Source organism: Manacus vitellinus, unplaced genomic scaffold (assembly GCF_001715985.3).
Source record: "Manacus vitellinus isolate BGI_N305 unplaced genomic scaffold, ASM171598v3 scaffold_7_pilon, whole genome shotgun sequence".
Lineage (NCBI taxonomy): Eukaryota > Metazoa > Chordata > Aves > Passeriformes > Pipridae > Manacus > Manacus vitellinus.
The window spans coordinates 22,919,346-22,942,826 of NW_021940813.1; the positions used below are offsets into that span (position 1 = coordinate 22,919,346).

Consider the following 23,481-nt stretch of genomic DNA (forward strand, 5'->3'; position numbering starts at 1 on the left):
CCCAAGGCCCTGCAGCCTTTCAGGTGAAGAAAGTCTTTGATCCAAACTAGTAGAACCCAGAAGTCCAGGAGGTTTTGCTGTTTTTCCTTCCACAATTACAATTTATAATGTAATCTGTTTCAGTTAGGCTTTTCTTCATTATGTTTTGTTGAGCGTGTTAATGCTTCCGAGACTTATAAATAACAAATTATTATGATGTAATTTTTTTAGGATAGGTTTGAGGAAATACAGGAGGTTTATTGACAGGAAAAAACGAGGAGTTCTAGGTTGAAGTGCAGCCTGTGACATTTTTTAGACCTGATATTTTTAGAGGTTTTCCTTTCATGTAAGAAGTGCCGATGAGTACCATGTGAAGTGACTAAGCTTTCTGGTCACTGCTTTTAAAACAAGATGCTATCTAGGAAATAGTCAAGGGGAAACCAAAAATCTATCAGTAACTTTGAGCTGTTTCTTGGTTTTGTTAAATGTTGATTGAAGGAGACCACATATGTTCCGTTAAAGATCGTGGTGTAGGCCGCAATCTTGGGTTTATTTTCTACATTTGTTTGACCTCATGGCCCAACATTACCACATTTGATAACTGATTGGTACTATCTTGCAGCCTGGTGTGTGTACTGGAGATGCGGAAATCATGTAGCAGAATCCTTTGAGCAGCTGTGAATTCTCAGTTTCTCCCAAGAGCAATATAAAGTGAAGAATGAAGGCGACTGGATTTATTTCCCTGTGGACATTGGTTTCATTGCCTTGTGGCCAGTTAGCAAATCCTGCAGAACATGAAGATGTAGTAAAGCATGCAATAAAGCTGCACCGTGGAAAAGGAGCTGTTATCACTGAGAGGAAGCAGTGGGTGTTGGAAAGTTGCAGAAAACTGTCTGGTCTTCTTCGCCAAAAGAACGTTGTTCTCAACAAACTAAAAAATGCCATAAGAGCAGTTGAGAAGGATGTAGGACTGTCTGATGAAGAGAAACTTTTTCAGGTGCATACCTTTGAAATTTTCCAAAAGGAGCTAAATGAAAGTGAAAACTCCGTCTTTCAGGCAATCCATGGCCTCCAGAGAGCTCTACAGGGGGATTACAAAGATGTTGTAAATATGAAAGAAAGCAGTAGACAGAGGCTGGAAGCCTTGAGAGAAGCTGCAATTAAGGTTAGTTTCCCCATGTTTATTACTACAGTATTCATATTCTACGTGTGATTTTAATTTTATTATGACCCAATTTCATTCCGTTTTAATAAAAAAGGGTATCTATATAGAAGTTGCGATATTTAAAATGGATTTTGAATTAATTATTTGTTCTCATTAGTAAATTTAGAGGTAATTCTGGTGTAGAGCTTAAAACTTATTAGCAGTCAATAGTTCTTATCTCAAAGCTAAGCATAATCGTAAGACCAATGGCAAATATTATGTTAAAGAGAAAAGAATACAAGCAGTGAGTCAGTGCACATAGCACAGTCAGGCAAGACAAGCCAGTGGGGTTATCAGAGTGGAAATAATGCCATAAATTGGCAAAATACTAAGTGCTTTTTCCACTTTACCTTAGAATTGCTCAACCAAAGTCTACAATTTAAACAACATGATGTACTGCCTTTCATTTCCATGTTAGTATAGATGGGGTAAAATGGGCATGCAAAATAGTAAGTGACTATATTTTTAAACTCAGTATAGCACTCTTAGCCTAAGAAATGCAGGTTTGAAAAGCAGTGCTTTCAAGAAAGAGCCAGCTGAGATAACTTTACCAAGAAAAAACACAGATGAGTAATAGTTGAGCACAAGTATTTCATGGAAAATTTGAGTTTCCATGTCAATGCAGATCCATTAGGTTGTGCACAGTCTGCCACTGTCTTCTGGACTTGGCAGTGCTCTGAAAGGCTCCCACTGAGAGAAAATTTCATTTACTTTATTTGGTATTTAAATTGCTCTTTTCCTTGCTCTACCCCTCAACCACTGGAGGAACATATTAAGAATTTTCTTTGTTTTCCATCTTCTAAAAGAAGAGTCTGCCTTTGCACAAGGGAGTGAGAGAAGGAACAAAAATGTATTTGGGGTCTAGGGTCTGAGTTGGGAGAATGGCTAAAGGGCATTTGTGTTAAGAGGTTTGCAGATCTTTACAGGTGAAGACTGAAAGATTATGTGCAAGAAAGGTGTGCAGTGATTTGAGGCAAGGAAGGCTGGTGGAAGTAGAAGTTAGGATGCAAACTTGGGAAACTGGAGTGGTTCTGTGCAGTGGAAACAAAGACTGAATTACAAAAAATTTGGATAGGGAGTGGTTTCGATCTAGGTGTGTTCCAATGAAGTGCTTGATATGACTTGGATATTGATTCTTAATCGTAGTAGCAGCCTCTGCTGTATAGAAATGGTAGCAATTGTCGTGAGCATTCTGAGCATTACTTGATTTTCCACCTTTTTTCTTTCTCAGATCTTGTAAAATAGCAGCAGTAAAGCCGTCCAGAATCTTCTTTCTCATTTACCTAATTCTTGGTAATGTTACTGTAAAGTACTGAGGTAATCTGTCCTTGAATTTGAGAATGGTACTTCATTGTTTTTCTCCTAAAAGGAGATCTTTGTATATAATGATGTGTTTTAGAGATTGGTCCTGTCAAAACTTTACTTTTGCAGAGGTGGATTGTAAAGGCTTTTTGTATTATCATATCAATACATTTACTTGAGTGAGCAATTTTTTGCACCCTTCCTTCTTATGCCATGCACATGATTCTTTAAATAGACTCTTTGTTGTTCTAACCTTTTAATTATTCTATAAAGGGAAACAAAGAATGTGGAGAAATGCATGCCAAAAAGATGAAAATTTCATGGGATACATTTTTTTGGACTTGTTCTTACTTGAGAAGGTACACATTAGGTCTACTTTTTGTTCCAGTTTCATTTTACTGTAATGATTACTTTGTTGGTGCACTCATAAATCATCCTTTCCATTTTTTAAACAGTGAGTGAATGGAAAATACAAATGGAGGCTGGACTCTTCCCTTCAGTTTAATTTTGTTGAGTTGAAGTACTTGAAAGTCTTTAGTGTTGGGATATGTATGTATGTGTGATGCATTTCTTGCTGATTCTGCTGCTGGGAAAAGGTGTTGTGGAATCATTCACAGGGCGAGGGGGAAGTAAGGAAGAAGCACTGAAGACTGTTTCTGCCTTCTTTTGCTCCAGGAGCCTGTGTGGAGGTTCAGGAAAAAGCAACAAAATCTTACCTACATTTTATCAGCTTCTGATTTCTTGGGTGCCTAGTAATCAGACATCGATGGAAAAAAAAAAACCCTTGCAAGTAGTACAAAGATGCAACCTCTTCTGAATGTGCTTTAGTCATCTCTGACTAAGTAGTAGAGAACAACAGCAACACTGCCTTCTTAATCAGCATTGCCCCAAAGTCTTACATTTTGCTCATGTGTTTCTAGGTGTTCCTGTTAAGTGCACAATCCTTATCTGTATTACTTTGCTTAAGAGGTGGTTCGGTATGTACCTCGTGATCGGGTGTCTCCAATCCCAGCAGCTGCAGAACAGTGTTTGTACTGTGATGTACTTCTGCTCAGCATAGAGTTGTTTGAGATAACTTGTCCTTTTTATGGACCCCGTTCTCTGTGGTTGTTCCACTTTAATGCTGTCACAGTGGTCTGTAGGTGGAAACAGAGATGCCTCTTTAATAGACTACAAAAACTTTCATCTCCATTAATTGAAGGAACTTGCAGTTAAACTGATTTTTCAAAGCTTTTCTATGTTGCTATTCAGGGAAAGTTAACTCCTTTGAAATTACTGAATTATTTATTATTCTGCAGTTTACCTCTAGCTCTGTTCAGCCTGTTTGTCTCCACCGACAGAAAGGGCTGAAATGGGCTCCCTGCACCCAAAGCGTCTTCAGTTTTTGAGGGGAAAGAATAACAATTCATCTTGCATTCCAGTTTGTTGCTGAATGAGCAGAAAATCTGCAGCTCATATGGTGGCTGTTTTTTACATCTTTCAGGCAATGTCTGCTAGCAAAGAGCACCAGATAGGAAATGTTTTTCCTCGAGGCAGTATGATTGTGTCTCCTACTTAAGTGTTGCATAAGAACTAATTGTTGACATTGGGCTAAACACGCTAATAGTTACGTTTTTCCCAACTTCACTTATTCTGGGATCTGGGTAACTTTCATCATCCCTGTGTAACTATGGTAATTCTAAACACCAACAGACAGCAGTTCTGTGGTTTCATCACAATCAGAGGCATTTAACTGACTGTCGGGATTTTAAAAGAATTAAACTACAGTTATCAGTTGTACTGAACATACTGTTGTCTTGGCATCACGGAATTGATTAAATTACATGTGTGTTCTTGCAGGTTTTAAGGGGGAAAATGTCCATCTGCAAATGTGTGGAGGAGGGGACCTCCACTTACTTAAGCGTAGGTGTTTAGGACCACTTTATATGTCCAGGTTATTGAAGATGTCTACAGAGGGTAGGCAGGGTAAAACACACAACCTAAGGGAGACCTACATTCTCTGATTTCTAACTGGGTATGGCAGGGCATCTGGAGACAAAAACTTGTGTTTTCTGGGAATTGACTCAGAGCTAGAGATTGCTTGCATTTTTTACCCATTTTTTGCCCTTGGTAATAATACTGGCTCTCTTAAAGAGCAGAAGTAGGGTCTCTCTCATCTAAGTATTGTCAGCATCCTGAACCTAACTTAAGGAAGAAGTGCTGTAATTGTGGATGTTTCCTTACTCATAGCTGTTCTCTCAACCAGTGCATCTTTAAAAGAATGTAGGCATGTAAAGGGAAGAATCTTTTTTTCCAAAAGCCTCAGATTGTTCTCTGTCAACACACAAAATATTCAGTTTGGTTACTGTCATGGCAACTATGTAGAAGGTGCAGTGTTAAGTCCAGTCTTGATCATTAAATTAAGCCTTTTAGTTGTCTTTTTGAACCTGAAACATCCAAAGAGAAATGAAACATCATAACTTTTTCAGGGAGTATTTTCACACCGTATCAAACCATATTAGCATTTTCTCTTCTCTTACTTCTGAAGCCTAGAAATGAATTTCAGAAGTTATCAGTGTAAGTTTATAAGAGGCTCAAACTGAAATGGGGGAAAAAGTCAAGTATTTTACTTCTGATAGGAAAGTACTTCTTGGGAAACATAAACAGGAAACTTGGCTAGAACGATTGGCTGCTCATCTCTCTCCCATCTCTTTTCTTTTTTTTCTTTTCTTTTCTTGTGGCTGTTTCCACAGTTACTGTAATTTTTGAAAAATAAAGCATTTTATAAAGTTAAGATTCATTGTTTTTTCCATACAGTTTGTTTGCTGTAGATATTATAGCTATGCTTTCAAGGTATTATGCTTCCCTCTTAAAGCACTGGGTGCTAAACTCTACTTGGCTCTGAAATGTTTCCTAGAGTTTATCAAAGTAAGTCCTTTCTTGTATTTTCTTGGGTCAGCTCTACTGTTTAATGGATTAGAACTCTTGGGTCAGCTCTACTGTTTAATGGATTAGAAAAGGTAATTGGTGGATATTTTGTTTGGTGGTTGTTTTTCTTGTCCGTTTACCCCAATGAAAATTGGCACAAGAGAAAGCAGTCTTCAAATACCATAATGAATTCTATGTTGCTTTTTCAATTCCACCAATAAGATGTTTTGTGTCAAAAGAAGCATACATTTATGTCAGATGTTTTTCTGCTCAGAGGCCTGGCCAGCACTTTATCTGTGTGTTGTAAAATTCAACAGGAAGAAATGGAATATGTCGAACTCTTAGCAGCAGAAAAACACCAAGTTGAAGCCCTTAAGAACATGCAGCATCAAAACAAAAGCCTGTCAATGCTTGATGAAATTCTGGAAGATGTCAGGAAGGCAGCTGATAGATTGGAAGAGGAAATAGAAGAGCATGCCTTTGATGACAACAAATCTGTAAGTGATGTTTTAGACTCAGTCCTTTCATTGATATGCATTTATTTATAATTAGTATTTGCACTGTAAGTGTGTTTCTCATGCGTTATATACTTGTTAGGGTTATGGGATTGAAGAAGAGTGAGCATCGGGAATAATTGCTCCTTTTTGCTAGTGATTTCTGTGTTTTTGATTTGAAAGTCCTCCCTGCAGCTGCCACTTTGACAAATGTAGCCCATCTCACTGATGCAGCCCATGACAGATATGACATCTCAGTGGTGGTGGGAACTGTGATGGTTGGACTTCTCAGGATATGGAGTTACCATGTTAAGCAGTCTCCACATTTTCATTTTGTTGAGAAAATTACGGGAGAACAAGAATCCTTGCAGTTAGTTTTCACGGTCTGGGAAAAGATATACTGTTTAAGGGAAGGACCTGAAATGTGTTTGTGGTATTGCTTTCTTCCACCACTGACTTCCTCTCCCTTTTGCACCCTGGCCTACTTGCATTGTTCTTTGTTTTTATGTTGCATGACAGACAATATTCCTCAGGTTAAGGCTGTGTGTTTCTGGAGCTGAGAATGTGTCAGTTTATTGTAGTGTCTCATTTTGCCATCCTCAGAGACAGACCCTCTAAACTGGCCCTGTTTGCATAGCCATGGATTGCAACTTTACTTGGCCTTTGCTCTTGAGAGGTTTTAGTTGATTTGCAGGTTGGCTTCCGAGGTGAGCATAGCTCTTGAATTCTGCTGAGGAGGAAAAAAACAGTTGCTCTGTAGCAGAGCGCCAAGCCGTGGGATTTCCTGTAGTTGTAGTTGTATGGAGAGAAAGCGAAAGCAGCTGTTTTATTCCGTGCACACCTGGTACGAGCGATCGTGCCCCGCGGGGTCCCACCGGGCAGCGCCTGCAGCGGGGCCGCGGGAGCGCCCTCTCCTGTTCCACCCTGGAATAGCGAGGTCCGTCCTGCGGCACGTGAGAGCTGGAAAAACGCCAAAGCGTCCTTCTCCTCCAGGGCATCTCTTTGTTTTTCTGCTTCTGTCTCCATCCATGAAAGAAAAGGAATCATGGAATGCAACCTGGAGGACTATTTGCATCTCTGTCTTTGCAAGGAACATTTAAGCAAAAACACTGGAATTTTAGAACAGAGAGGCTCTAATAGAGTTATCAGTATTCTGATAAAGATATACAGGCTTCTATTAAAATATAGTCAAATAGAGAAGTGTAGTTGGTAAAAATGAAAAAAAAAAATGCTTCCATGAATTGCTGTTTTGGGAAATAAAATCCTGAAAATAACTAGGTAGAAACAGTTTTTACAGCCTCTCCTTCAAATTTACAGAACAGTTACCTTTTCTTGACTTGTAATGCAGTCTTTAATTCATATTTTTGAGAACTGAATATCACTTTGTAATCTCCAGTTGTTTTTGTTCAAGGTAATAACATGTTACATTTCAAGACACCCAAGTTTTAATAAAGAAAATAAAAGACTTCTTAGAGAAAAAAGCTGCAGTATTTTTAGCTGTTGTCAACAAGTTCTGTAAAAACTTCAAGCACAGCTAATAGTCTTTCCGTTTTTATTATATGCTTAACTGGCTCCCACTTTTTTTTTTGTTTGATTATTTGTTTTCTTTTTCTGACAGGTAAGAGGTGTAAACTTTGAAGCAGTTTTAAGGGTGGAAGAAGATGAAACAAACTCCAAAAGAAATGCTTCAAAAAGAGAAGTAGAGGATGACTTAGGTCTTAGTATGCTTATTGATTCCCAGAACAATCAGTATATCCTTACCAAACCGAGAGATTCAACCATTCCTCGTGCTGATCATCATTTCATAAAGGTAATAATTTTAGAGACATTCTTGTCATTGCTTTTGGTCAGATTTAGTCCCACTAGTTTGTAGGTCAGTACTCCTTGGTTGGATTGAATGTAAATTCAGCATATGTTCCTCTAAAATTACCCCAGCATTCATGAGTCCCCTATCTATGGTAATTTAGCCATATGTTCCCTACTCTTAGGATAGTCTTCACAAGACTAATCATGGTGCCATGTGAATCCTCTCCAGTTTTATTTATCTTGTTGCACCTTTGGGGCACCATCCCTTCTCTTGGACTACACAGTGTTAAAGCAAGCTACTGCTGTGCCTGATAAGCCACTTGCATGTTGTCGGTAGAGAGAATTTATTTGTTTGTGTCTCGGGATGAAAGAAGGGATGCTGGAAAATACGTAGACATGGCAAGGATTTTATTGTATTTGTGTTTCCAATAGAATAACTGGATTGGGATTCTTTTTTAATTATAGAAACCCAAAACAGACCTGTTTCACCATCTTGTTTTAATGCAAAGTGTCATTCCATCCAGGAAATTGCCTACTTTCTGTAATGTATTTAAAATATTTATTAAATTGATCAGAAGTCCCCCAGTTACTTAAGGTCAGTACTACTGCTTCATCTGCAAAACTGCTGTGCTTACACCTGCAACAGCGTTGAAGTTGTGTTTTCTTTTCACAGGCAGCATTATACATTTAATTTTACAGTGCTGTTTATCTTTTTAAAGATAATAGTCTTTAATTTCATCCCAAATTTGTGTGTCCTTTATATTAATGCATTTGTAAATCTTATATATTTAGGATATTGTGACAATAGGAATGTTGTCTTTGCCATGTGGCTGGCTGTGCACAACAATAGGATTGCCAACCATGTTTGGATATATCATCTGTGGAGTACTCTTAGGACCCTCAGGACTAAACAGTATCAAAGTAAGCATGCAAGTTACTTCTTGACTGATTTAATTCGTCAAAGTCTTTAAAAGTAGTTTTAAAATAATATGGTATTGCCAACTTCAAATGTATTAAAAAACAAACAAAAAAAGAATTCACAGTGGAGGAAGTGTTTAAAACAAGTAGTTCCCTGACTAGCATAGCTTGGCTTTTTAGAGAGTTATTTTGCTTCTCTGTAGCTCATTCATCCATCCTAGTCACCCTGTTTCTTTCCCTGTACCCGGCCCACATTCCTGAAGTCTCTTGAACCTTTTTAGCTCCATCACGTGTACCCTGATTACTAGCTCATGCGAAACCATGGGCAGTGGTTGGCTGGACATGTTTTGATTAGTGGTCTGGTGTGCATTAACAGATTGTTTAGCCAGCAGGCAAAACAGATCACACGTTAAGGCTGCACCATAACGTCCACCTACGTTCAACAAGTCTGTTGGAATGATATCCATGTAACCGCTTGGAACTTGCTGTCTTAGCAACATCTGCTCTTACCTGGGCTTTTGTTGAAAATGACTGTTGGGCTCAAAAGTAAGTAGAGATGGGTAGAAATTGACAAAATCCTGCAATCTTGTATTGGAAGAGAAGGGTCCAAGTACTACACTTTCAAAATTTTATATTCTAAACTTTAGATTAAATAATAACCTTTGTGTTGTATGTAATTTCTGGGTTGAGAAGGTCTGGAAAGTTTGACCACTTAGACTGAGAAACAAGTCTGGAAGCTTGACATTTGGAATAGATCCAAAAACGGATTTTCAGGGATTTAAGTTGAAAAAGATGATGTGGTCAGAACAGATGAGAGATGTTTCTTCAAGGCAGTTAAAGTGACCTGCCAGTTTCTTGTGCAGCTGTGATTAAATGTTACTCATCTGAATAATGTTCATGTTGACTGGGTCTCTTTTGTATGCTTTTTTCTGTATTTCTTAAAAAAGTTGAATATTGGAGGAACTGAGGAAGCAGGCAGATTCTAATCTGGCAGGAAAGATAGTTTCCATCTACACTTCTCTGTGATTGATTATAGACCCTGTTCTCTTCTGCTCTGACCTGTAAATGCACAGAAAAGAAATGATAGGTTTTTAGAATAGACTATTTCAGTGAATTGCCTGACCACTTCAGGGCTGACCAAAAGTTAAAGCATATTGTTAAGGGCATTGTCCAAATGCCTCTTGAACACTGACCATCTGGGGGCTTTAATCAACTCTTCTGGAAGCCTGTTCCAGGGTTTGACCACCCTCTCAGTAAAGAAATGGTTCCTAGTGCTTCCCTGATGCAGCTTTTGAACCATTCCCACGCATCCTGTCACTGAATCCCAAGGAGATGATATCCGCACCTCCCTCTCCACTTCCCCTCCTCAGGAAGCTGTAGACAGCAATGAGGTTGCTCCGCAGCCTGCTTTTCTCCAAGCTAGACAAACTGTCCTCAGCTGCTCCTCATAGGACATTCCTTCCAGCACTTCCACCAGCTTTGTAGCCCTCCTCTGGATGCATTCAAGTACCTTCAAATCCTTCTTAAATTGTAGGGCCCAGAACTGCACACAGAACTCCGGGTGAGGCTGCACCAACACTGAATACAGCAGGATAATCACCTGTCCTGAGTGACTGGTGATGCTGTGTTTGATGCACCCCAGGATGGGATTTGCCCTCTGGGCTGCCAGGGCTCCCTGCTGACTCACACTGAGCTTGCTGTCCATCAGCACCCCCAGACACCTTTCTGCAGGTTGCTCTCCAGCCATTCCTCTCCTAATTTATTCTTGTGCCTGACCTACTCCATCCTAGGTGCAGAATCCAGCATTGTTAAATCTCCCAGTAATCATTACCCAATACTCTGGTGTATCTAGATCTCTCTGCAAGGTGTCTTGTCCCTCAAGAGTGCCAGCAGCACCTCCCAGCCTAGTATCATCAGCAAACTTGCTAGTGGTGCATGCAGCTCCTGCACTGAGATTACAGATTGAGATATATATATATATATATATTTTATATATAGATAAAATAGAACTGGCCCTACAACTGAACCCTGAGGATCCACCACTGGTGACCAGTTGCCAGCCAGAAGTATCCCCATTTTTCTGCTATGATGAGGAAGACAACCACTTTTCCTGCTTTTCCACCCTTCTCTCTGAAAGCAGAAAGGGCTGGTAGTTCTACTGGCCTGAGAGATGGATGTGTGCAGTCTATTGGGTGGTGAGCAGAACAGCAACTACAGTCTAGCAGAAAGATTATACCAGTAGACAAAATAACTAGCAAGAAGTAACTTCTGGAGTGCAAGCTTTGGGGATTTAATAGTACATGCATAAAACATAACCTGTTCATTTTCATCCAGCCAGCAAGCTTACCTAGATGAGTGCACATGTGCATTTAGTGTGACCAACACTATCCAACCAAATTATCATCTAGTATCAGCCAAGTGATGGGAAAAATGTTTGAACCCTAAGGTTACTGTAGGAACTTCTGATGTCATATTACAGCAAGTGAACTACCTATGGAAACATAATGAGAAACAATTTGTTTTGTAGTGGAATTATAATTTGTATTATAAGTAGACTGTTGTGCACTGATTTATTTAATTTTTTTTTTATTTTAAGTCTATTGTACAGGTGGAGACATTAGGAGAGTTTGGTGTGTTCTTCACTCTCTTTCTAGTTGGTCTGGAATTTTCTCCTGAAAGACTAAGAAAGGTATTTTTGCATAATACCTCTACATTAAAGTATTTAATTGCTAATGTTCCAGTTATCAGTTATGTTTGAGATTTTTATACTCTCCCTATGATATATTGGTGTAACTTTGTACATTTTTCAAAAAGACAAATATGACATTTGCTTCTGCACTTTACCTCATTGGAAAGAACAGAATGCATTATTTATTCAGTGTTTAAAATAACTTACATTTGCTATTCCTCTTCATTTTAGTAAAACAGTTTAATTACTAATCTCTCACAATTTATGACAGTACATCTCTGCTTAATTTTGACATGCAGTAACATGGAGTTGTTGTTACAAAGTGTCCAGTGATGTTTGCCAGTCCTGTTATAAAAAATCAAACCGTTTAAGTACTGCATACTGAATTGATGGTACATGCTCTACTGGCTAATAAAGTGATTCAGCAAGTATGTTAACACAATCTGGACTATTACATGATGTGGCCATCAGGATTCAGCAAAAAGCTACAAGGTTCTTTTGGTCTTAATTTAAAAAAAAAGTTATCTCATAAACCAGCTAGAATTTTAATAGTGGAAAATACTGCTGCAAAACATGTGCAGACTGTATGTAAAGAATTGCATGGTGTGATTTGTTCCTAAACTGATGGTTGTGAGTTCATGATACTATAAAAACTTTAATTGAAATGTGTTGAAATTTATGACCATTCAGTTTAATCTACTATTTCTAGTTCATCTAAAGTCAAAGATAAAAACTAGTAATTCAAGAGTTCCTAAACTGTAGTAGGTAAATGGCTGCTTCAGAGTTGTGTGTGCATGAATTTGGAACAGGTTGCTGGTATTGGTGACTACCTTTGCCACTCCCATTTTTTCCCCATCCTAGAATCACATCAAATAACTGGTCTTCCACGTGATAATTTTTAATATATATCAACCCATACTGGAGCTTTGGCCCCTAATTTGTCCATGAACTCTGGAAAATTTACCTAATTTCTGGTAATGAGTCTTCTGGTATAGAATGTCTACTAGGCATAATAACTTCAGAGTTTTGGATTGTACAGGGTGACAGACCATTACTTCTGTGGCCCAGCACTGCAGCCTCAAATCATGCATTTTTAACTGCTTATTTGTGATGAAAATCATTGTAACTTAGCGGTGAGAAGAAAAGTGTCATCAGCCTTTATCATAAAAACTTTTTTTGTCCCCAGGTATGGAAAATATCTTTGCAAGGACCTTGCTACATGACAGTTCTGATGATTGCCTTTGGTTTACTATGGGGGCACTTGCTCCAAATTAGACCAACACAGAGTGTCTTCATTTCCACTTGTTTATCTTTATCAAGCACACCACTGGTGTCAAGATTCCTTGCAGGTAGTGTTCGAGGAGATAAAGAAGGTATGTATGACTTTAAATATGGGCTACTGTAGTATCTACAGTAAAGTCTGAAAGAAGTTGACTTCGTAATATTATGAGAGAAACTAGTTAAAAAAAACAAAACAAAAGTGACTGTTAAGTCTGGTTTACAAGAGATCATCCTTGTTTAACACTGGCCAGTGTTGTGTATATTCTTGTTAGGAAGTGTTCTTGCTTTTTACATAGCCAGTCCTCTCTGGAGAAAGACAGTATAGCCCAACCAGTGCTCTCCATGTTAAGAACTGACTTTACTGAGGGTCTGTAATCCTTGAGCTTTTTAAGAGGTTACCAGATTAGACCATTGCTACCAGTTTATCATCAGGGCAGAAAAGCTAATTTAAGTAATTTACATCCTTCTTCAACAGAGACCAGTTCAGGTGGTCTTTCATAGCTAACAGCTCTTCAAATAACTACCTTCAAGGGTCATATTGCTATCTTCTCAAGTACTTCTACATGTTTCCTTTCAAAAGTTTTGACATCCTGCTTTCTTCCATTTAAACCTCCCTTATATAAACTGCATTAAAGTATTCTCCACCCTCTAGAATATTCACTCTAATGCCAGAATTCAAAGTGTATATTTTACACATGCTGGCTCTTACATGTCTGTTATTCTAAAAACTGTATGCTCTCAGTAAAGAAGTTTCACTAAATGCATGACTAGTGCTTAACTGCTAAGCAAAGTCTATGTTTTTATTGTGTAACAGGAGTCTCATGAATATTTTATTTGTATTTTAATGTCTTATATATATTTTAATTTACCTACTAATGGGGAAAAAACCCAGACTGCTTTGAATGGCCTTCACCCCATTAAGAGCTATACTTGGCTTCCATTGGATTAAGCCTTCTCTAGATTTCTGAGCATTGCAAGCATTCATAGCCTCTAATGACTGTTTCCATGACTGCTTTGCCGGTGTACAGGGGACATTGACTACAGCAGCGTACTACTTGGCATGTTGGTGATGCAGGATGTGCAGCTTGGTTTATTTATAGCTGTCATGCCTACACTTATTCAAGCAGGAGTGAGCACACATTCCAGGTAAAGAAAAATTATTGTATGGATCTCCACCTCCCCCCTTGCAATCAGTCTGTAGATTGCCAATATGAACGTTGAGAGCACTACAGTTAATGTCAGTTCCATGAAAAATAGGCACTCCATTCCTGGGAGTTTCCTTTACTGTTTCTACTTGACATGTTGTATGAAAATATTCTTTTTGCTCTAGCAGCCTTAGTCCTGTGTGGTAATTATAATTTGTAGTGAAAAGTTTGTTATTTAAAAAAAAAAAAAGTTACTTTATTCCCCCAGGGCATGTTTTTGTCAAAGACTGTGTGATAGCATTATTGAGTCTGATGGCTTACCTTGGAATCAGTCAACAAAAATCTTTTTGAGTCAACATGGAAGTAAATTCTAGGTTGTAAAAGAGGTTACTGGGCACTCAGCAGATTTAGTGTTAATCTTGTTTGCAAATGTATTTAAATATCTTCCTGTGGCTACTCAGTTTGGAACATTTACAAAATTAGATCTTTTCAGTTAAGGGGAACTGGTTGGGAAATATGAGAGCACTTGAAAGAAACTTTTTGTTTGTCCTTCTCTTCCAGCATTTTCAAGGAAATACTGAGAATACTGATACTGATTGGCCAAATTCTCTTTTCTTTGGCCGCTGTTTTTCTTCTATGTCTTGTTATAAAGACTTATCTCATAGGACCGTATTATCGCAAGCTGCACGCAGAAAGCAAAGGGAATAAAGAAATCCTCATTCTAGGAATAACTGCATTCACCTTCCTTATGTTAACGGTAATCTTTTCAATTAATAAAACATTTTTATACACACGATACTTTACTGCATCACTATCAAAGCCATTGCACTTACTGTTACTGGATATACATGTACCTCTGTAATTAATTATTTGAGTTTAAAATGTTTTAAAACAACCCTCGAATGTGCAGATGATTCATGCATTCCAGCACAGATGAGTAAGAAGAGATAAAATTTGAATGTCAATCTGCTGAATTTCTGCTGTTAGCTTTTAATACAGCCAGTTTAGGAATAATGATCCAAGTTTTAATTTTGGGCTACTTCTTGCATTTGAAAATAATTTAGGATGGGTTTTGAGATACTGATAATGCCTGATTGTGACATTTGCTCACAAATATCTTCATAACAAGTTCTCAACATGGTTTTTATTATAAAATAATTTTCTTTTTGTGTGGGATACACAGTTTGGGATGAAGTTAAGAAAGTAGAGAAATGCCTCAAGGATCATAGATTTTAATAACCCTATTGGGTTTGGTTCATTTACCCCTGAATTTTCCTTCTATTTGTTTCTCTCTCATGTTTCAGCCCTCTGAAAAACTATACTGCTGGAGAACAGAATGTGACAGTTGCTGATAATGTTGTGGGTTTGAAACTCCATTATCCTGAATGTGCAGATTATGTCCTCTGAGAATAATTAAGCCAAAGTATTCCTGTGCCTGCACCTTTTTTTCTAGGGGTGTTAGCTTAGTTACTACAGTCCAACAGGGAAAGCTGACCTCCTTCAGGAAGGTCAAAAAGAAGTTAGTGAGAGCATAACTTTACAGTTGTTGACTTCTGTTGTACCAGTTAAAAATGTCATTGCTCTAAACACCTATTCATATTCCAAGTGTAGCATCTAATAAGAGAAGGAACAAAACTAGTTTTTCCTTTTTACTTTCTAACTAGCAGACATTACATTTGTAGAACTTCAATAAAAACCAGCAACCAAATCACAAAGTTGCATAAAATATGATGATATCTAGAAGCAGTTTTACTTTCATTAAAAACGTGACCTACATAGTCTGGTGGATGAATTGGGTGTATTGTACCAAAATTGCCTGTCAAATGAACAAGGAGCTTGTGTATATGACTTTACATAATACATGTGGGAACACAAACCTGGGGGGAGAATATGTTTGAGTGTGTTGGATTTATACTGCAGAACCAGAACGCTTCTTCAGCATTTTCAACAATTTTCCTGTTAGAGTTGATAAATAATGTATCAAAGGGAACAGTACAAAGGATACTGCAGGTAACCTCAGTAAACCAGTTGAGATGCTTGATATTCACTGACACAGATACATTCATTATAGTAATGCTACAAGTTGTGGTTTAAACACACAGACTGAAAAAAAAAGTATTTGGTTGTCTAGTTGAACAGATCAACAAACAAATCTTCTGGAAAACAAATCTTTTTATTGGTATAGGTGCCCCTACTACGTCAGGAATAAAAACATAGGATGAGGGATGGAAATCTAATTTGCTGCATGTCTTTGGAAAGGATAAATTAAAGTTTTTAGGTGCCAGGAAGAAAAACAATTAAACTGTAGTGGTTCCTGCAAAGATCTTCTTCCTGGGAAAACCAAGTATTAAAGGAGTTGGTATAATTAATCTGCAAACACAGAATTTTCTATGCTGGTGTAATTCTAAAAAAAGCTTTTGAATTTGTAGAAGAGAGTGCCTATTTTGGTGGCCTTGACCAAAGACAGCTCCATTTAGAAAATCTGAGAGATGATTATAAATAAGATATTTTAACTCACTCTCTAGCATGCAGGTTAATCTGCAGGCCAAATCTTTTCCAATACATGACAAAGAGGGTAGGAATGATACAGTATTCCTGCTTCATGCGTACAGTTACTTATTATGTGCTTCAGTGTTGACTGGAATTCTGGGGCCACCTAATTTTCTTCTGTATTTGGATTAATCTGTAACACTAGCACATGTAATGCACATTATATATAAACTTATTTTATTTTACTTGTTTCCTGTGTTTGAAAAATCTCCCATGACTAATTAAACAAGGATTGTCATTTCCCTACCAATAACGACAAATTCTGTATGGGAAAACAAGAGGGAAGATAGGACAGAAGAGGTTCCTATACTGCAGTGTGAGTAAGCAATTTTGCTGTAAGGATTATCCTGTGAATTGAGGAGCTTCTTGTATGATAGTGACTTTTGAGCATTTCTGAACTGCTTGGCTCACTTGGATAACATTGCAACTCATTACATCTGAAACAGGGTCTTAAATACATCTCTGGGTAAACTAAGTTAAAGCAGTGCATCTCAAATATGAGATATTTTACAAAGACTTGGAGCTTAAGATACCTCTTTAAATTCCCAGTGTTCTCAGAAATAATTGGAATTCCCCTCCCTTTTGTCTCTCAACTAGTTAGGCAGATCAGGTGTGGGGGGAGTTTGTGTCAAGTGCCAGTCCTATAAAAGTATAGCTGAGAGACACAGTTGTCCATCTTTGAATTTTGCCATCAGTAATGAAGGTTTAGTAGATCATTGTTACACTTTCAGCATCTCCTTTTGAAGCTTTTAAGTTGTGCAGATAGTGGTTGGTGGTTTGTTTTAACTGGAGAACTGTTCTGAATCACAACATAAAGAGCAAATCTTGCTTATGGTTTTCAATACAACCATTCAGGATCCAGGGCTCGACTGGTACTTTTAGGTCGAGATATTTACCACAATGAACTGAAGAATATTGCAGCCAGAGCATTCACTGGTGTAATGTTGCTTTTTCATGTTCTCTATGCACAGAAACATTATGATGAAAATTGTGCAACTGGAGGGAAATTGCCAGCTTACTTTATGTACCAAAAAGACAAAAAGAAAATATAGCTATGTTATTACAGTACTTTATGTATGAAAATGTACATATTTTTTCCTGCAGTGTCTTAGGAATATCATTGCTAATATTGGGAATGTCATTCTTTGCTTGCCTGGAGTACTTCTCAATGGCTCATAACCTGCTTATGAACTCTTTTCTATCAATTAGAAGGAGAAGATTAAGGAAGAACTTTAATTTCAAATATTCTAGTTAATTATTTCTTAGAATATAATTGAGATGGAGTTTTTCCAAGGTTCACTAAGAATTGTTTCCATCTCCATTACAGCTTTACTTCCTTAAAATCCAAGCTTAGAATTCACCTCTTTACTCTTGAGCAGGTTTAAGTTACTAAAGCCTGAAATTCTAATACCTTTATTTCCATCGAGATTTTCTTTAATTTTACTGGCTTACCATATTCATTAAGCTTCTATGATGATTAAAGAGTAGCAATAAGATAGACACTCTTAGAGCATATGAGCAAAACAACTGCTGAACAGATGGTTGAGGTTCAACTGGAACATGTTACAGCAGTAATGTTTATTTCTTTATTTATTGCTGTGATAGAACATTTGAACATAAAAATCTAATATTCTAGTGATAGCAAAGCAATCCTTTCTGAATTAGGATAAAATGGGACCTTTGCAAACAGGTGAAAACTAGGTTGTACTGGGGAAAAAACATGGAAATTGCCAAAACTTTTCATGTAATTTTGACTGTCAAAGCTTTCTGTAATGTCAGAGTTGAGAAGAGGACAGTGCAAAGCCCAGAGAGATTAGCAATCGTTAAAGCCGTGTTTGGTAAAAGGAAAACTTTAAAAGTGATGCAAGCACAGAGGGAATACTAAATGCAAAATACTTTCCAAATTTTGCTTATCTAAAAAATTCTGCTGAGAATGCCTTTCTGCCAGTAAAACAAACCCTCTCCAGTGTGTCTGTGCATGTGCGCCCATACATTATACATGACAGACCCTGATGCTACAGTTTTAGCTGAGGAAGTGTGTCTACTTACTGGTAATATTACTGATCAACTAGAGACCAAGATGGGAATTGTAAAAGGAGTCTCTGTATACATATAAATCTGAAGAACAGACTGGAGGAGGGGAGATAGGGTTAAGAAAAATACGTAATTGTTGGTTCTTTTCTTGCGCTCTCATCTAACTTCACACTTTTCAGTGTGTAGAGTGACCTGTAGGTTTTGTAGACCTGAAGCTGTGTAGTACCCAGAGACTAAACAAGAAATAGCAAATTTTGCCTATTTTTCTACCAGGCCCTTGGGCTCATACTTGATTTGCCACAGAGTGAAGGAATGTAATTCAGATTTTATGCTGTGGGAGCAAACTTCCAGATAGATATACGGTTTGCTCTAGTTACGTCTGATGCTTTCTGAAGAAACATGTTTCTTTCATAGAATCATAGAATCAATTGGGTTGGAAAAGACCTCTGAGATCATCAAGTCCAACACTCAAATTGTTCCTTGCTTGAAGAGTGATTCTCATAATAGTTCAGTATCATGCAATTCTGGTACAAGAGATGCTAGCTCTCTTCTTATATGGTAACATAATCATGTATATGGGAATCCTTAAAATATTAGCTGTGTGACTTTTAAAACAACTAATGTATGATTGAGAACAACTTAAGTGTTTCCTATTCATAACTATTTCCTTTATTTTACTCATCTCTTGGTGATTTTAAAGCCTTTCATGTATATATTGCCTTCTTTCCTCTTACAATTTCAAATTGTTGTGACAAGCACTGAAATTTCTTTTGTTTTAAAATGAGAATAACATTATAAGATTATTTTGTTGGTTTTGTCTGATCAGCAACTATTGATATTAGTTGACAGAACCAATTTTTTTCCTTAAATGTCTTGCAATAAATTACAGACTTATCAAAAATGTAGTTATGTGATGATCATTCAGACATTAGTACTTCAATACATAAAAGTCTGGGGATTATTTTTCAGTGGCATTTTATGCACAGCTTGGAGACTCATTTATTTTGTCTTTTATTCTCCTCCATTACTTTCAAGACACTTGAGTTATAGTTTCATAACTTACAGTATAACACCGTTAAAGATCCGATGAATGGTGTCCACAAATGTACTATAGTTGCTTAATCTAAATTAGTATGAAAATAAGTCTTCTGTTTTAAATGTTCTATTAGTATTAATAGCATTGTACTTTCTCAGCAAGATGACCACGTACAGCAGCATGGTTTTAAAGTATTTATTTTAAAACATACTTTATACCCACCAGAAGTGCTGTTTGCTTTTTTTCTTTTATCGTTCCAAGCATTACCTTAAGCAATTGCTTTGTTTTTAGTTTAGCTTTTTAACATGTGTTTCATCTCTTCCTTCTAGTACTGCATTAAAATATTAAAAAAGAATGAAACAGTCTGAATTCTTTCAAGCCGATATTGCGATATTGTGCTTCATTTCAGCACTTTACTTCACACGCTTAAAGGAACCCTATTCAGTAAAGCACACAGACACATTTAAACCATTTATGATAATAAAATGTAATTTATGCCTGAGACTTCTAAATTGAGACTATTCTCTCAAATATAAGCTTTGATTTTCATTTTTCCCTCTTGTTTGACAGCTGGAAAATACCCTATTCTTACTGCTTTAGTTCTCAGTCTCAATGTATTATGTAATCCTGACTCCAAAGCTGCTATAGTCTCTCCTGCAGTTGTGAAATCAGATGGTGTCCTTAAGAGTGACAGAAAGTCTTAGTGTAGATTAGGAAATTTATTTTTGTTTTTGTGGGGAAGGAGGTAACATGGAGGGGGAAACTGATTTTGTGAGTCTTCTGTGTAAATACAATACTGCAGAACATTGAAATAAATACACTGAATTCTACTTGTTGTTGAACTTGGATAAAGACATAGTAATTTCCTACATTCAGTATAATGTCCAGTTTTATAATTTCACTGTGAAATGGTATATAAAGTTACTCAGTCACTCAGCAATAGATTCTCTGTTATTCCTTGACAGATCACAGAGCTGCTGGATGTTTCAATGGAGCTGGGATGCTTCTTAGCCGGAGCTCTGATCTCTTCTCAGGGTCACATGGTTACTGAGGAGATTATGTGCTGTATTGAACCAATACGTGACTTTCTTGCCATCATTTTCTTTGCATCTATAGGTAACTTCCAAGACAACTTATGTTAAAATATCTAATAATATCTATAATATTAAATAATGTTATATCTATAATATATAAAATATATACAATATATAAATATATAATATAAAATATATAAAATATAACATATATAAGACATAAAAACATAGCTCAAAAATGGGAGGGAGGAGAAAAAATGGTGTCTCCACTGTGAGGGGAGGAGATAGATTTTCTTTTGTTGAAATACTAAACTGCTAACTGACCAAAATATTGATTTGCCTTTGTTACTACTTTTAAATGTAACATCCAGTTTCAGAAGCCATTTCCATGTTGTACTCTTAAGTCATGTTTTAATGTCAGTTTTTCATTGTTAATTCTGAATTCATACTATTTAAAATATGTAACTGAAAATTTTAAGGGAAGAAGGTCTTGGTTTGGGTGTTGGTTTTTTGAATGTTCTTCTGTCTTCCCAGCAGCTATATTTGTAATTTATACTAAAATTGCATTACTGTTTTGAGTCAATTGGTAGAGTAGTTTTCAGGTTCTTGTGGCTTGGTTTCCTCTAGAAGCAGGATATGATAATGGAAACAAATCTTTTTTATAGCTTCTTGTTCCTTTAGTTAGGAAGATGTGATCTGTGTTCTCAACACAGGGAAAAATAATTGAACAAGATGTATCTCAGAGACCACCCGAAAGCCAACTGAAATGCAGCATTGGTGCCTAAAACCAGGAAAGTAACTTGTGCTTGTTACCCAAAACAGGTTAATTTAACTCTCAAGAGTATTTACAGTCAATCAGTAGCTTCATTTTGAACTGCTCCATTCCTAGCTGTCCATACATGTCCCAGTACGCTTTCTCTGAAAGAAACTGGAGTGCTCAAGTATGGTGAATGAGGAGACAGGTCCTGTGAAAGCGCTTCCATCTCCCTGTGGATTATACAGGAGATGCACGTCCTCTGTTGGGGGCTCTGCACGCTCTAAGATAGAGGAGTTTGGATGTAGCCCACTACACAAATCCACCCTCCTTCAACCCATGCTTACTCAGAAATTCATGGGGTTTGGGTTTAGTTTATTTTTTTTTCCAAGACCACCCTTGGGTTTTCTTCTGGTTTTATTTGAAGTTTTCTATTGTTCTTTTTCTCTCCTTGTATTTATTCAGATTACAGTTAAATCCCGTCATTGGCATAATTTTAACGCAGTTCCTTATATACCTGTTCGATAAGCACTGTTTCATAACAGAAACTAAAACTGTTGGTGTCTAGCAGAATAAAAAGGAAATAGTTATGCTTGCCAGTCTTGATGTTCTTGGGGTTTTTTGTTTTTGTTTTTACCCAGCCCATGATAATAGCTTCTGATAATCAGTCAGATTACTTAGTAATAGATATGTTTATTTGAATAACTTATTTTTAATAATGAGAGGAAAGTGGTGAGCTTAGGTAAAACTCTTGGGCCCATATAACTGCCAAGGTTGGATGAGTAATTGCTAAATGCTCACAGATGTAAGTTGTTCATGTGTTTCACTGAAGATGGTGGTACGTGGATAATGTTATCAAGGATACAAAGCATGACAAGTAGTTATAAGCCCTAAGTCAATTTTACAAGGGACTGAAAAAAAAATATTGTCCTACACTCTTGTGGCTGCATAAATTAGGACTAGAGATAAGACTTTGTTAGAGTACAAAAAATAGCAAGACCTCTGTTGGTATGCTAGCAGCACTCCATATAGCCTGCATTGTACTCTAAGAAAATTATTCAGTTATTCTGTTACAGAATTAAAAAAAAACCCTTTTGAACTGTTGTTACCATTTTAACTACAAGAAGGGAAAGAAAAGAAAATTGCCTAACAAGTTTCTATGATTTTACAGAAAATAGGTGTTAATCCTGCCTCAGAAGAAAATCCACTGAAAAAAATGAGAAAAATGAGCAATGTTATATGCTTCTGACAAAATGTGTCAATGCTTCCTTGTTAAAAAAATCAACCAAACAAAAAAAGAAAACCCCAAATCCTAAAAAAAAACCCAACAAAATCCACTTTCACCCCCCCAAAAGAATTAGCCTGCCCTTTCCCCTTTACTTTCAGTTACTTTTAAATTTTGTCTGAACAGGAAATACTATGGAGTGGCAAGGAGCTAGGTTCTAAAAGGAGTGATGTGATGTTGCGAAGAAAACCTGAGTAGAATAAAAAGTATTCCTTAAACTTCTTTCTTACTGGATTTCATTTTAAGGACTTCCTGCTTACTCTCTACTTATATAGGCACCCATGCAAATGCAGGATCACTCTTGAGGAGAAAAGACAAAGCAGAAAGAATCGTGCCTTGCAGAATATATCTCCTAAGGAGTCTTTCTGCTGTGCCTTTTGCAACCGAGTGTGTCTATCTCGCATTGGCCCTTTTAGCCACCAGCGTGCTTGTAACAAACGTGGGTAGAGCCCTCCCCAAATCTTCGTTCGCGAAGCCCAGCCATGATGATGATGATGATAAAGATGTAGAGATTTACTATATGAAATTACGTAAAGGTCACAGGGAAAGGTTCTTCCCCCCTGGCTAAAGAGGAGATTTGTTGCTATATGCAGCAAGCATCCTGTTATAGAGAGTGGAAACACTTGAGATAGGGTGGTACACCACTGCAGTAATACAATTTTTGGTCCTTCTAGAATAAAGACACAAATAAAATATTTTAACTTAATTGAAAAGCGACTGTAAACATGTCATTTGGAAAAGGTCATTCCTGTTTTGCTTGTCTTAAATGCCTGTTTTCTGTTCTCACTACAGAAATCTTTTTGGTCCCTAAAAGCTGAGATGAACAGTACTTGTTCATGTAGTACCTATAACAGTGGACCTGCCCTTAGCTTGACCTGTGTAATGGCACTGCTCTCAAATTTGCGCTTGGGTGCATTTGTGGGAATAACACACCTTTTTGCAGTTAGGCATTAACAGCTGCACTTGGAGTTACTCGCTGTCTGTATATTCATTTAGGCCTCTGTGTGTTCTTCAAGGTTTCTGGCTCTCTAACCTCTGCTGAGCTTAGAAAGTTCCTGTTCTT

At 37.2% G+C, this 23,481-nt stretch overlaps 1 protein-coding gene across 1 annotated transcript in view; it reads left to right on the top strand.

Annotated features, from left to right (window-relative positions):
• The first annotated feature begins 697 nt into the window (after window positions 1-697).
• TMCO3 (transmembrane and coiled-coil domains 3) overlaps window positions 698-23,481 on the top strand; it is a 29,057-nt gene continuing 6,273 nt past the window's right edge. The window contains exons 1-9 of the mRNA XM_008926235.4: window positions 698-1,144; window positions 5,710-5,889; window positions 7,505-7,696; window positions 8,485-8,613; window positions 11,207-11,299; window positions 12,486-12,672; window positions 13,609-13,726; window positions 14,287-14,482; window positions 20,311-20,461. Coding sequence (XP_008924483.3) covers window positions 698-1,144; window positions 5,710-5,889; window positions 7,505-7,696; window positions 8,485-8,613; window positions 11,207-11,299; window positions 12,486-12,672; window positions 13,609-13,726; window positions 14,287-14,482; window positions 20,311-20,461 — 1,693 coding nt within the window. The remainder of the gene's footprint in view (window positions 1,145-5,709; window positions 5,890-7,504; window positions 7,697-8,484; window positions 8,614-11,206; window positions 11,300-12,485; window positions 12,673-13,608; window positions 13,727-14,286; window positions 14,483-20,310; window positions 20,462-23,481) is intronic.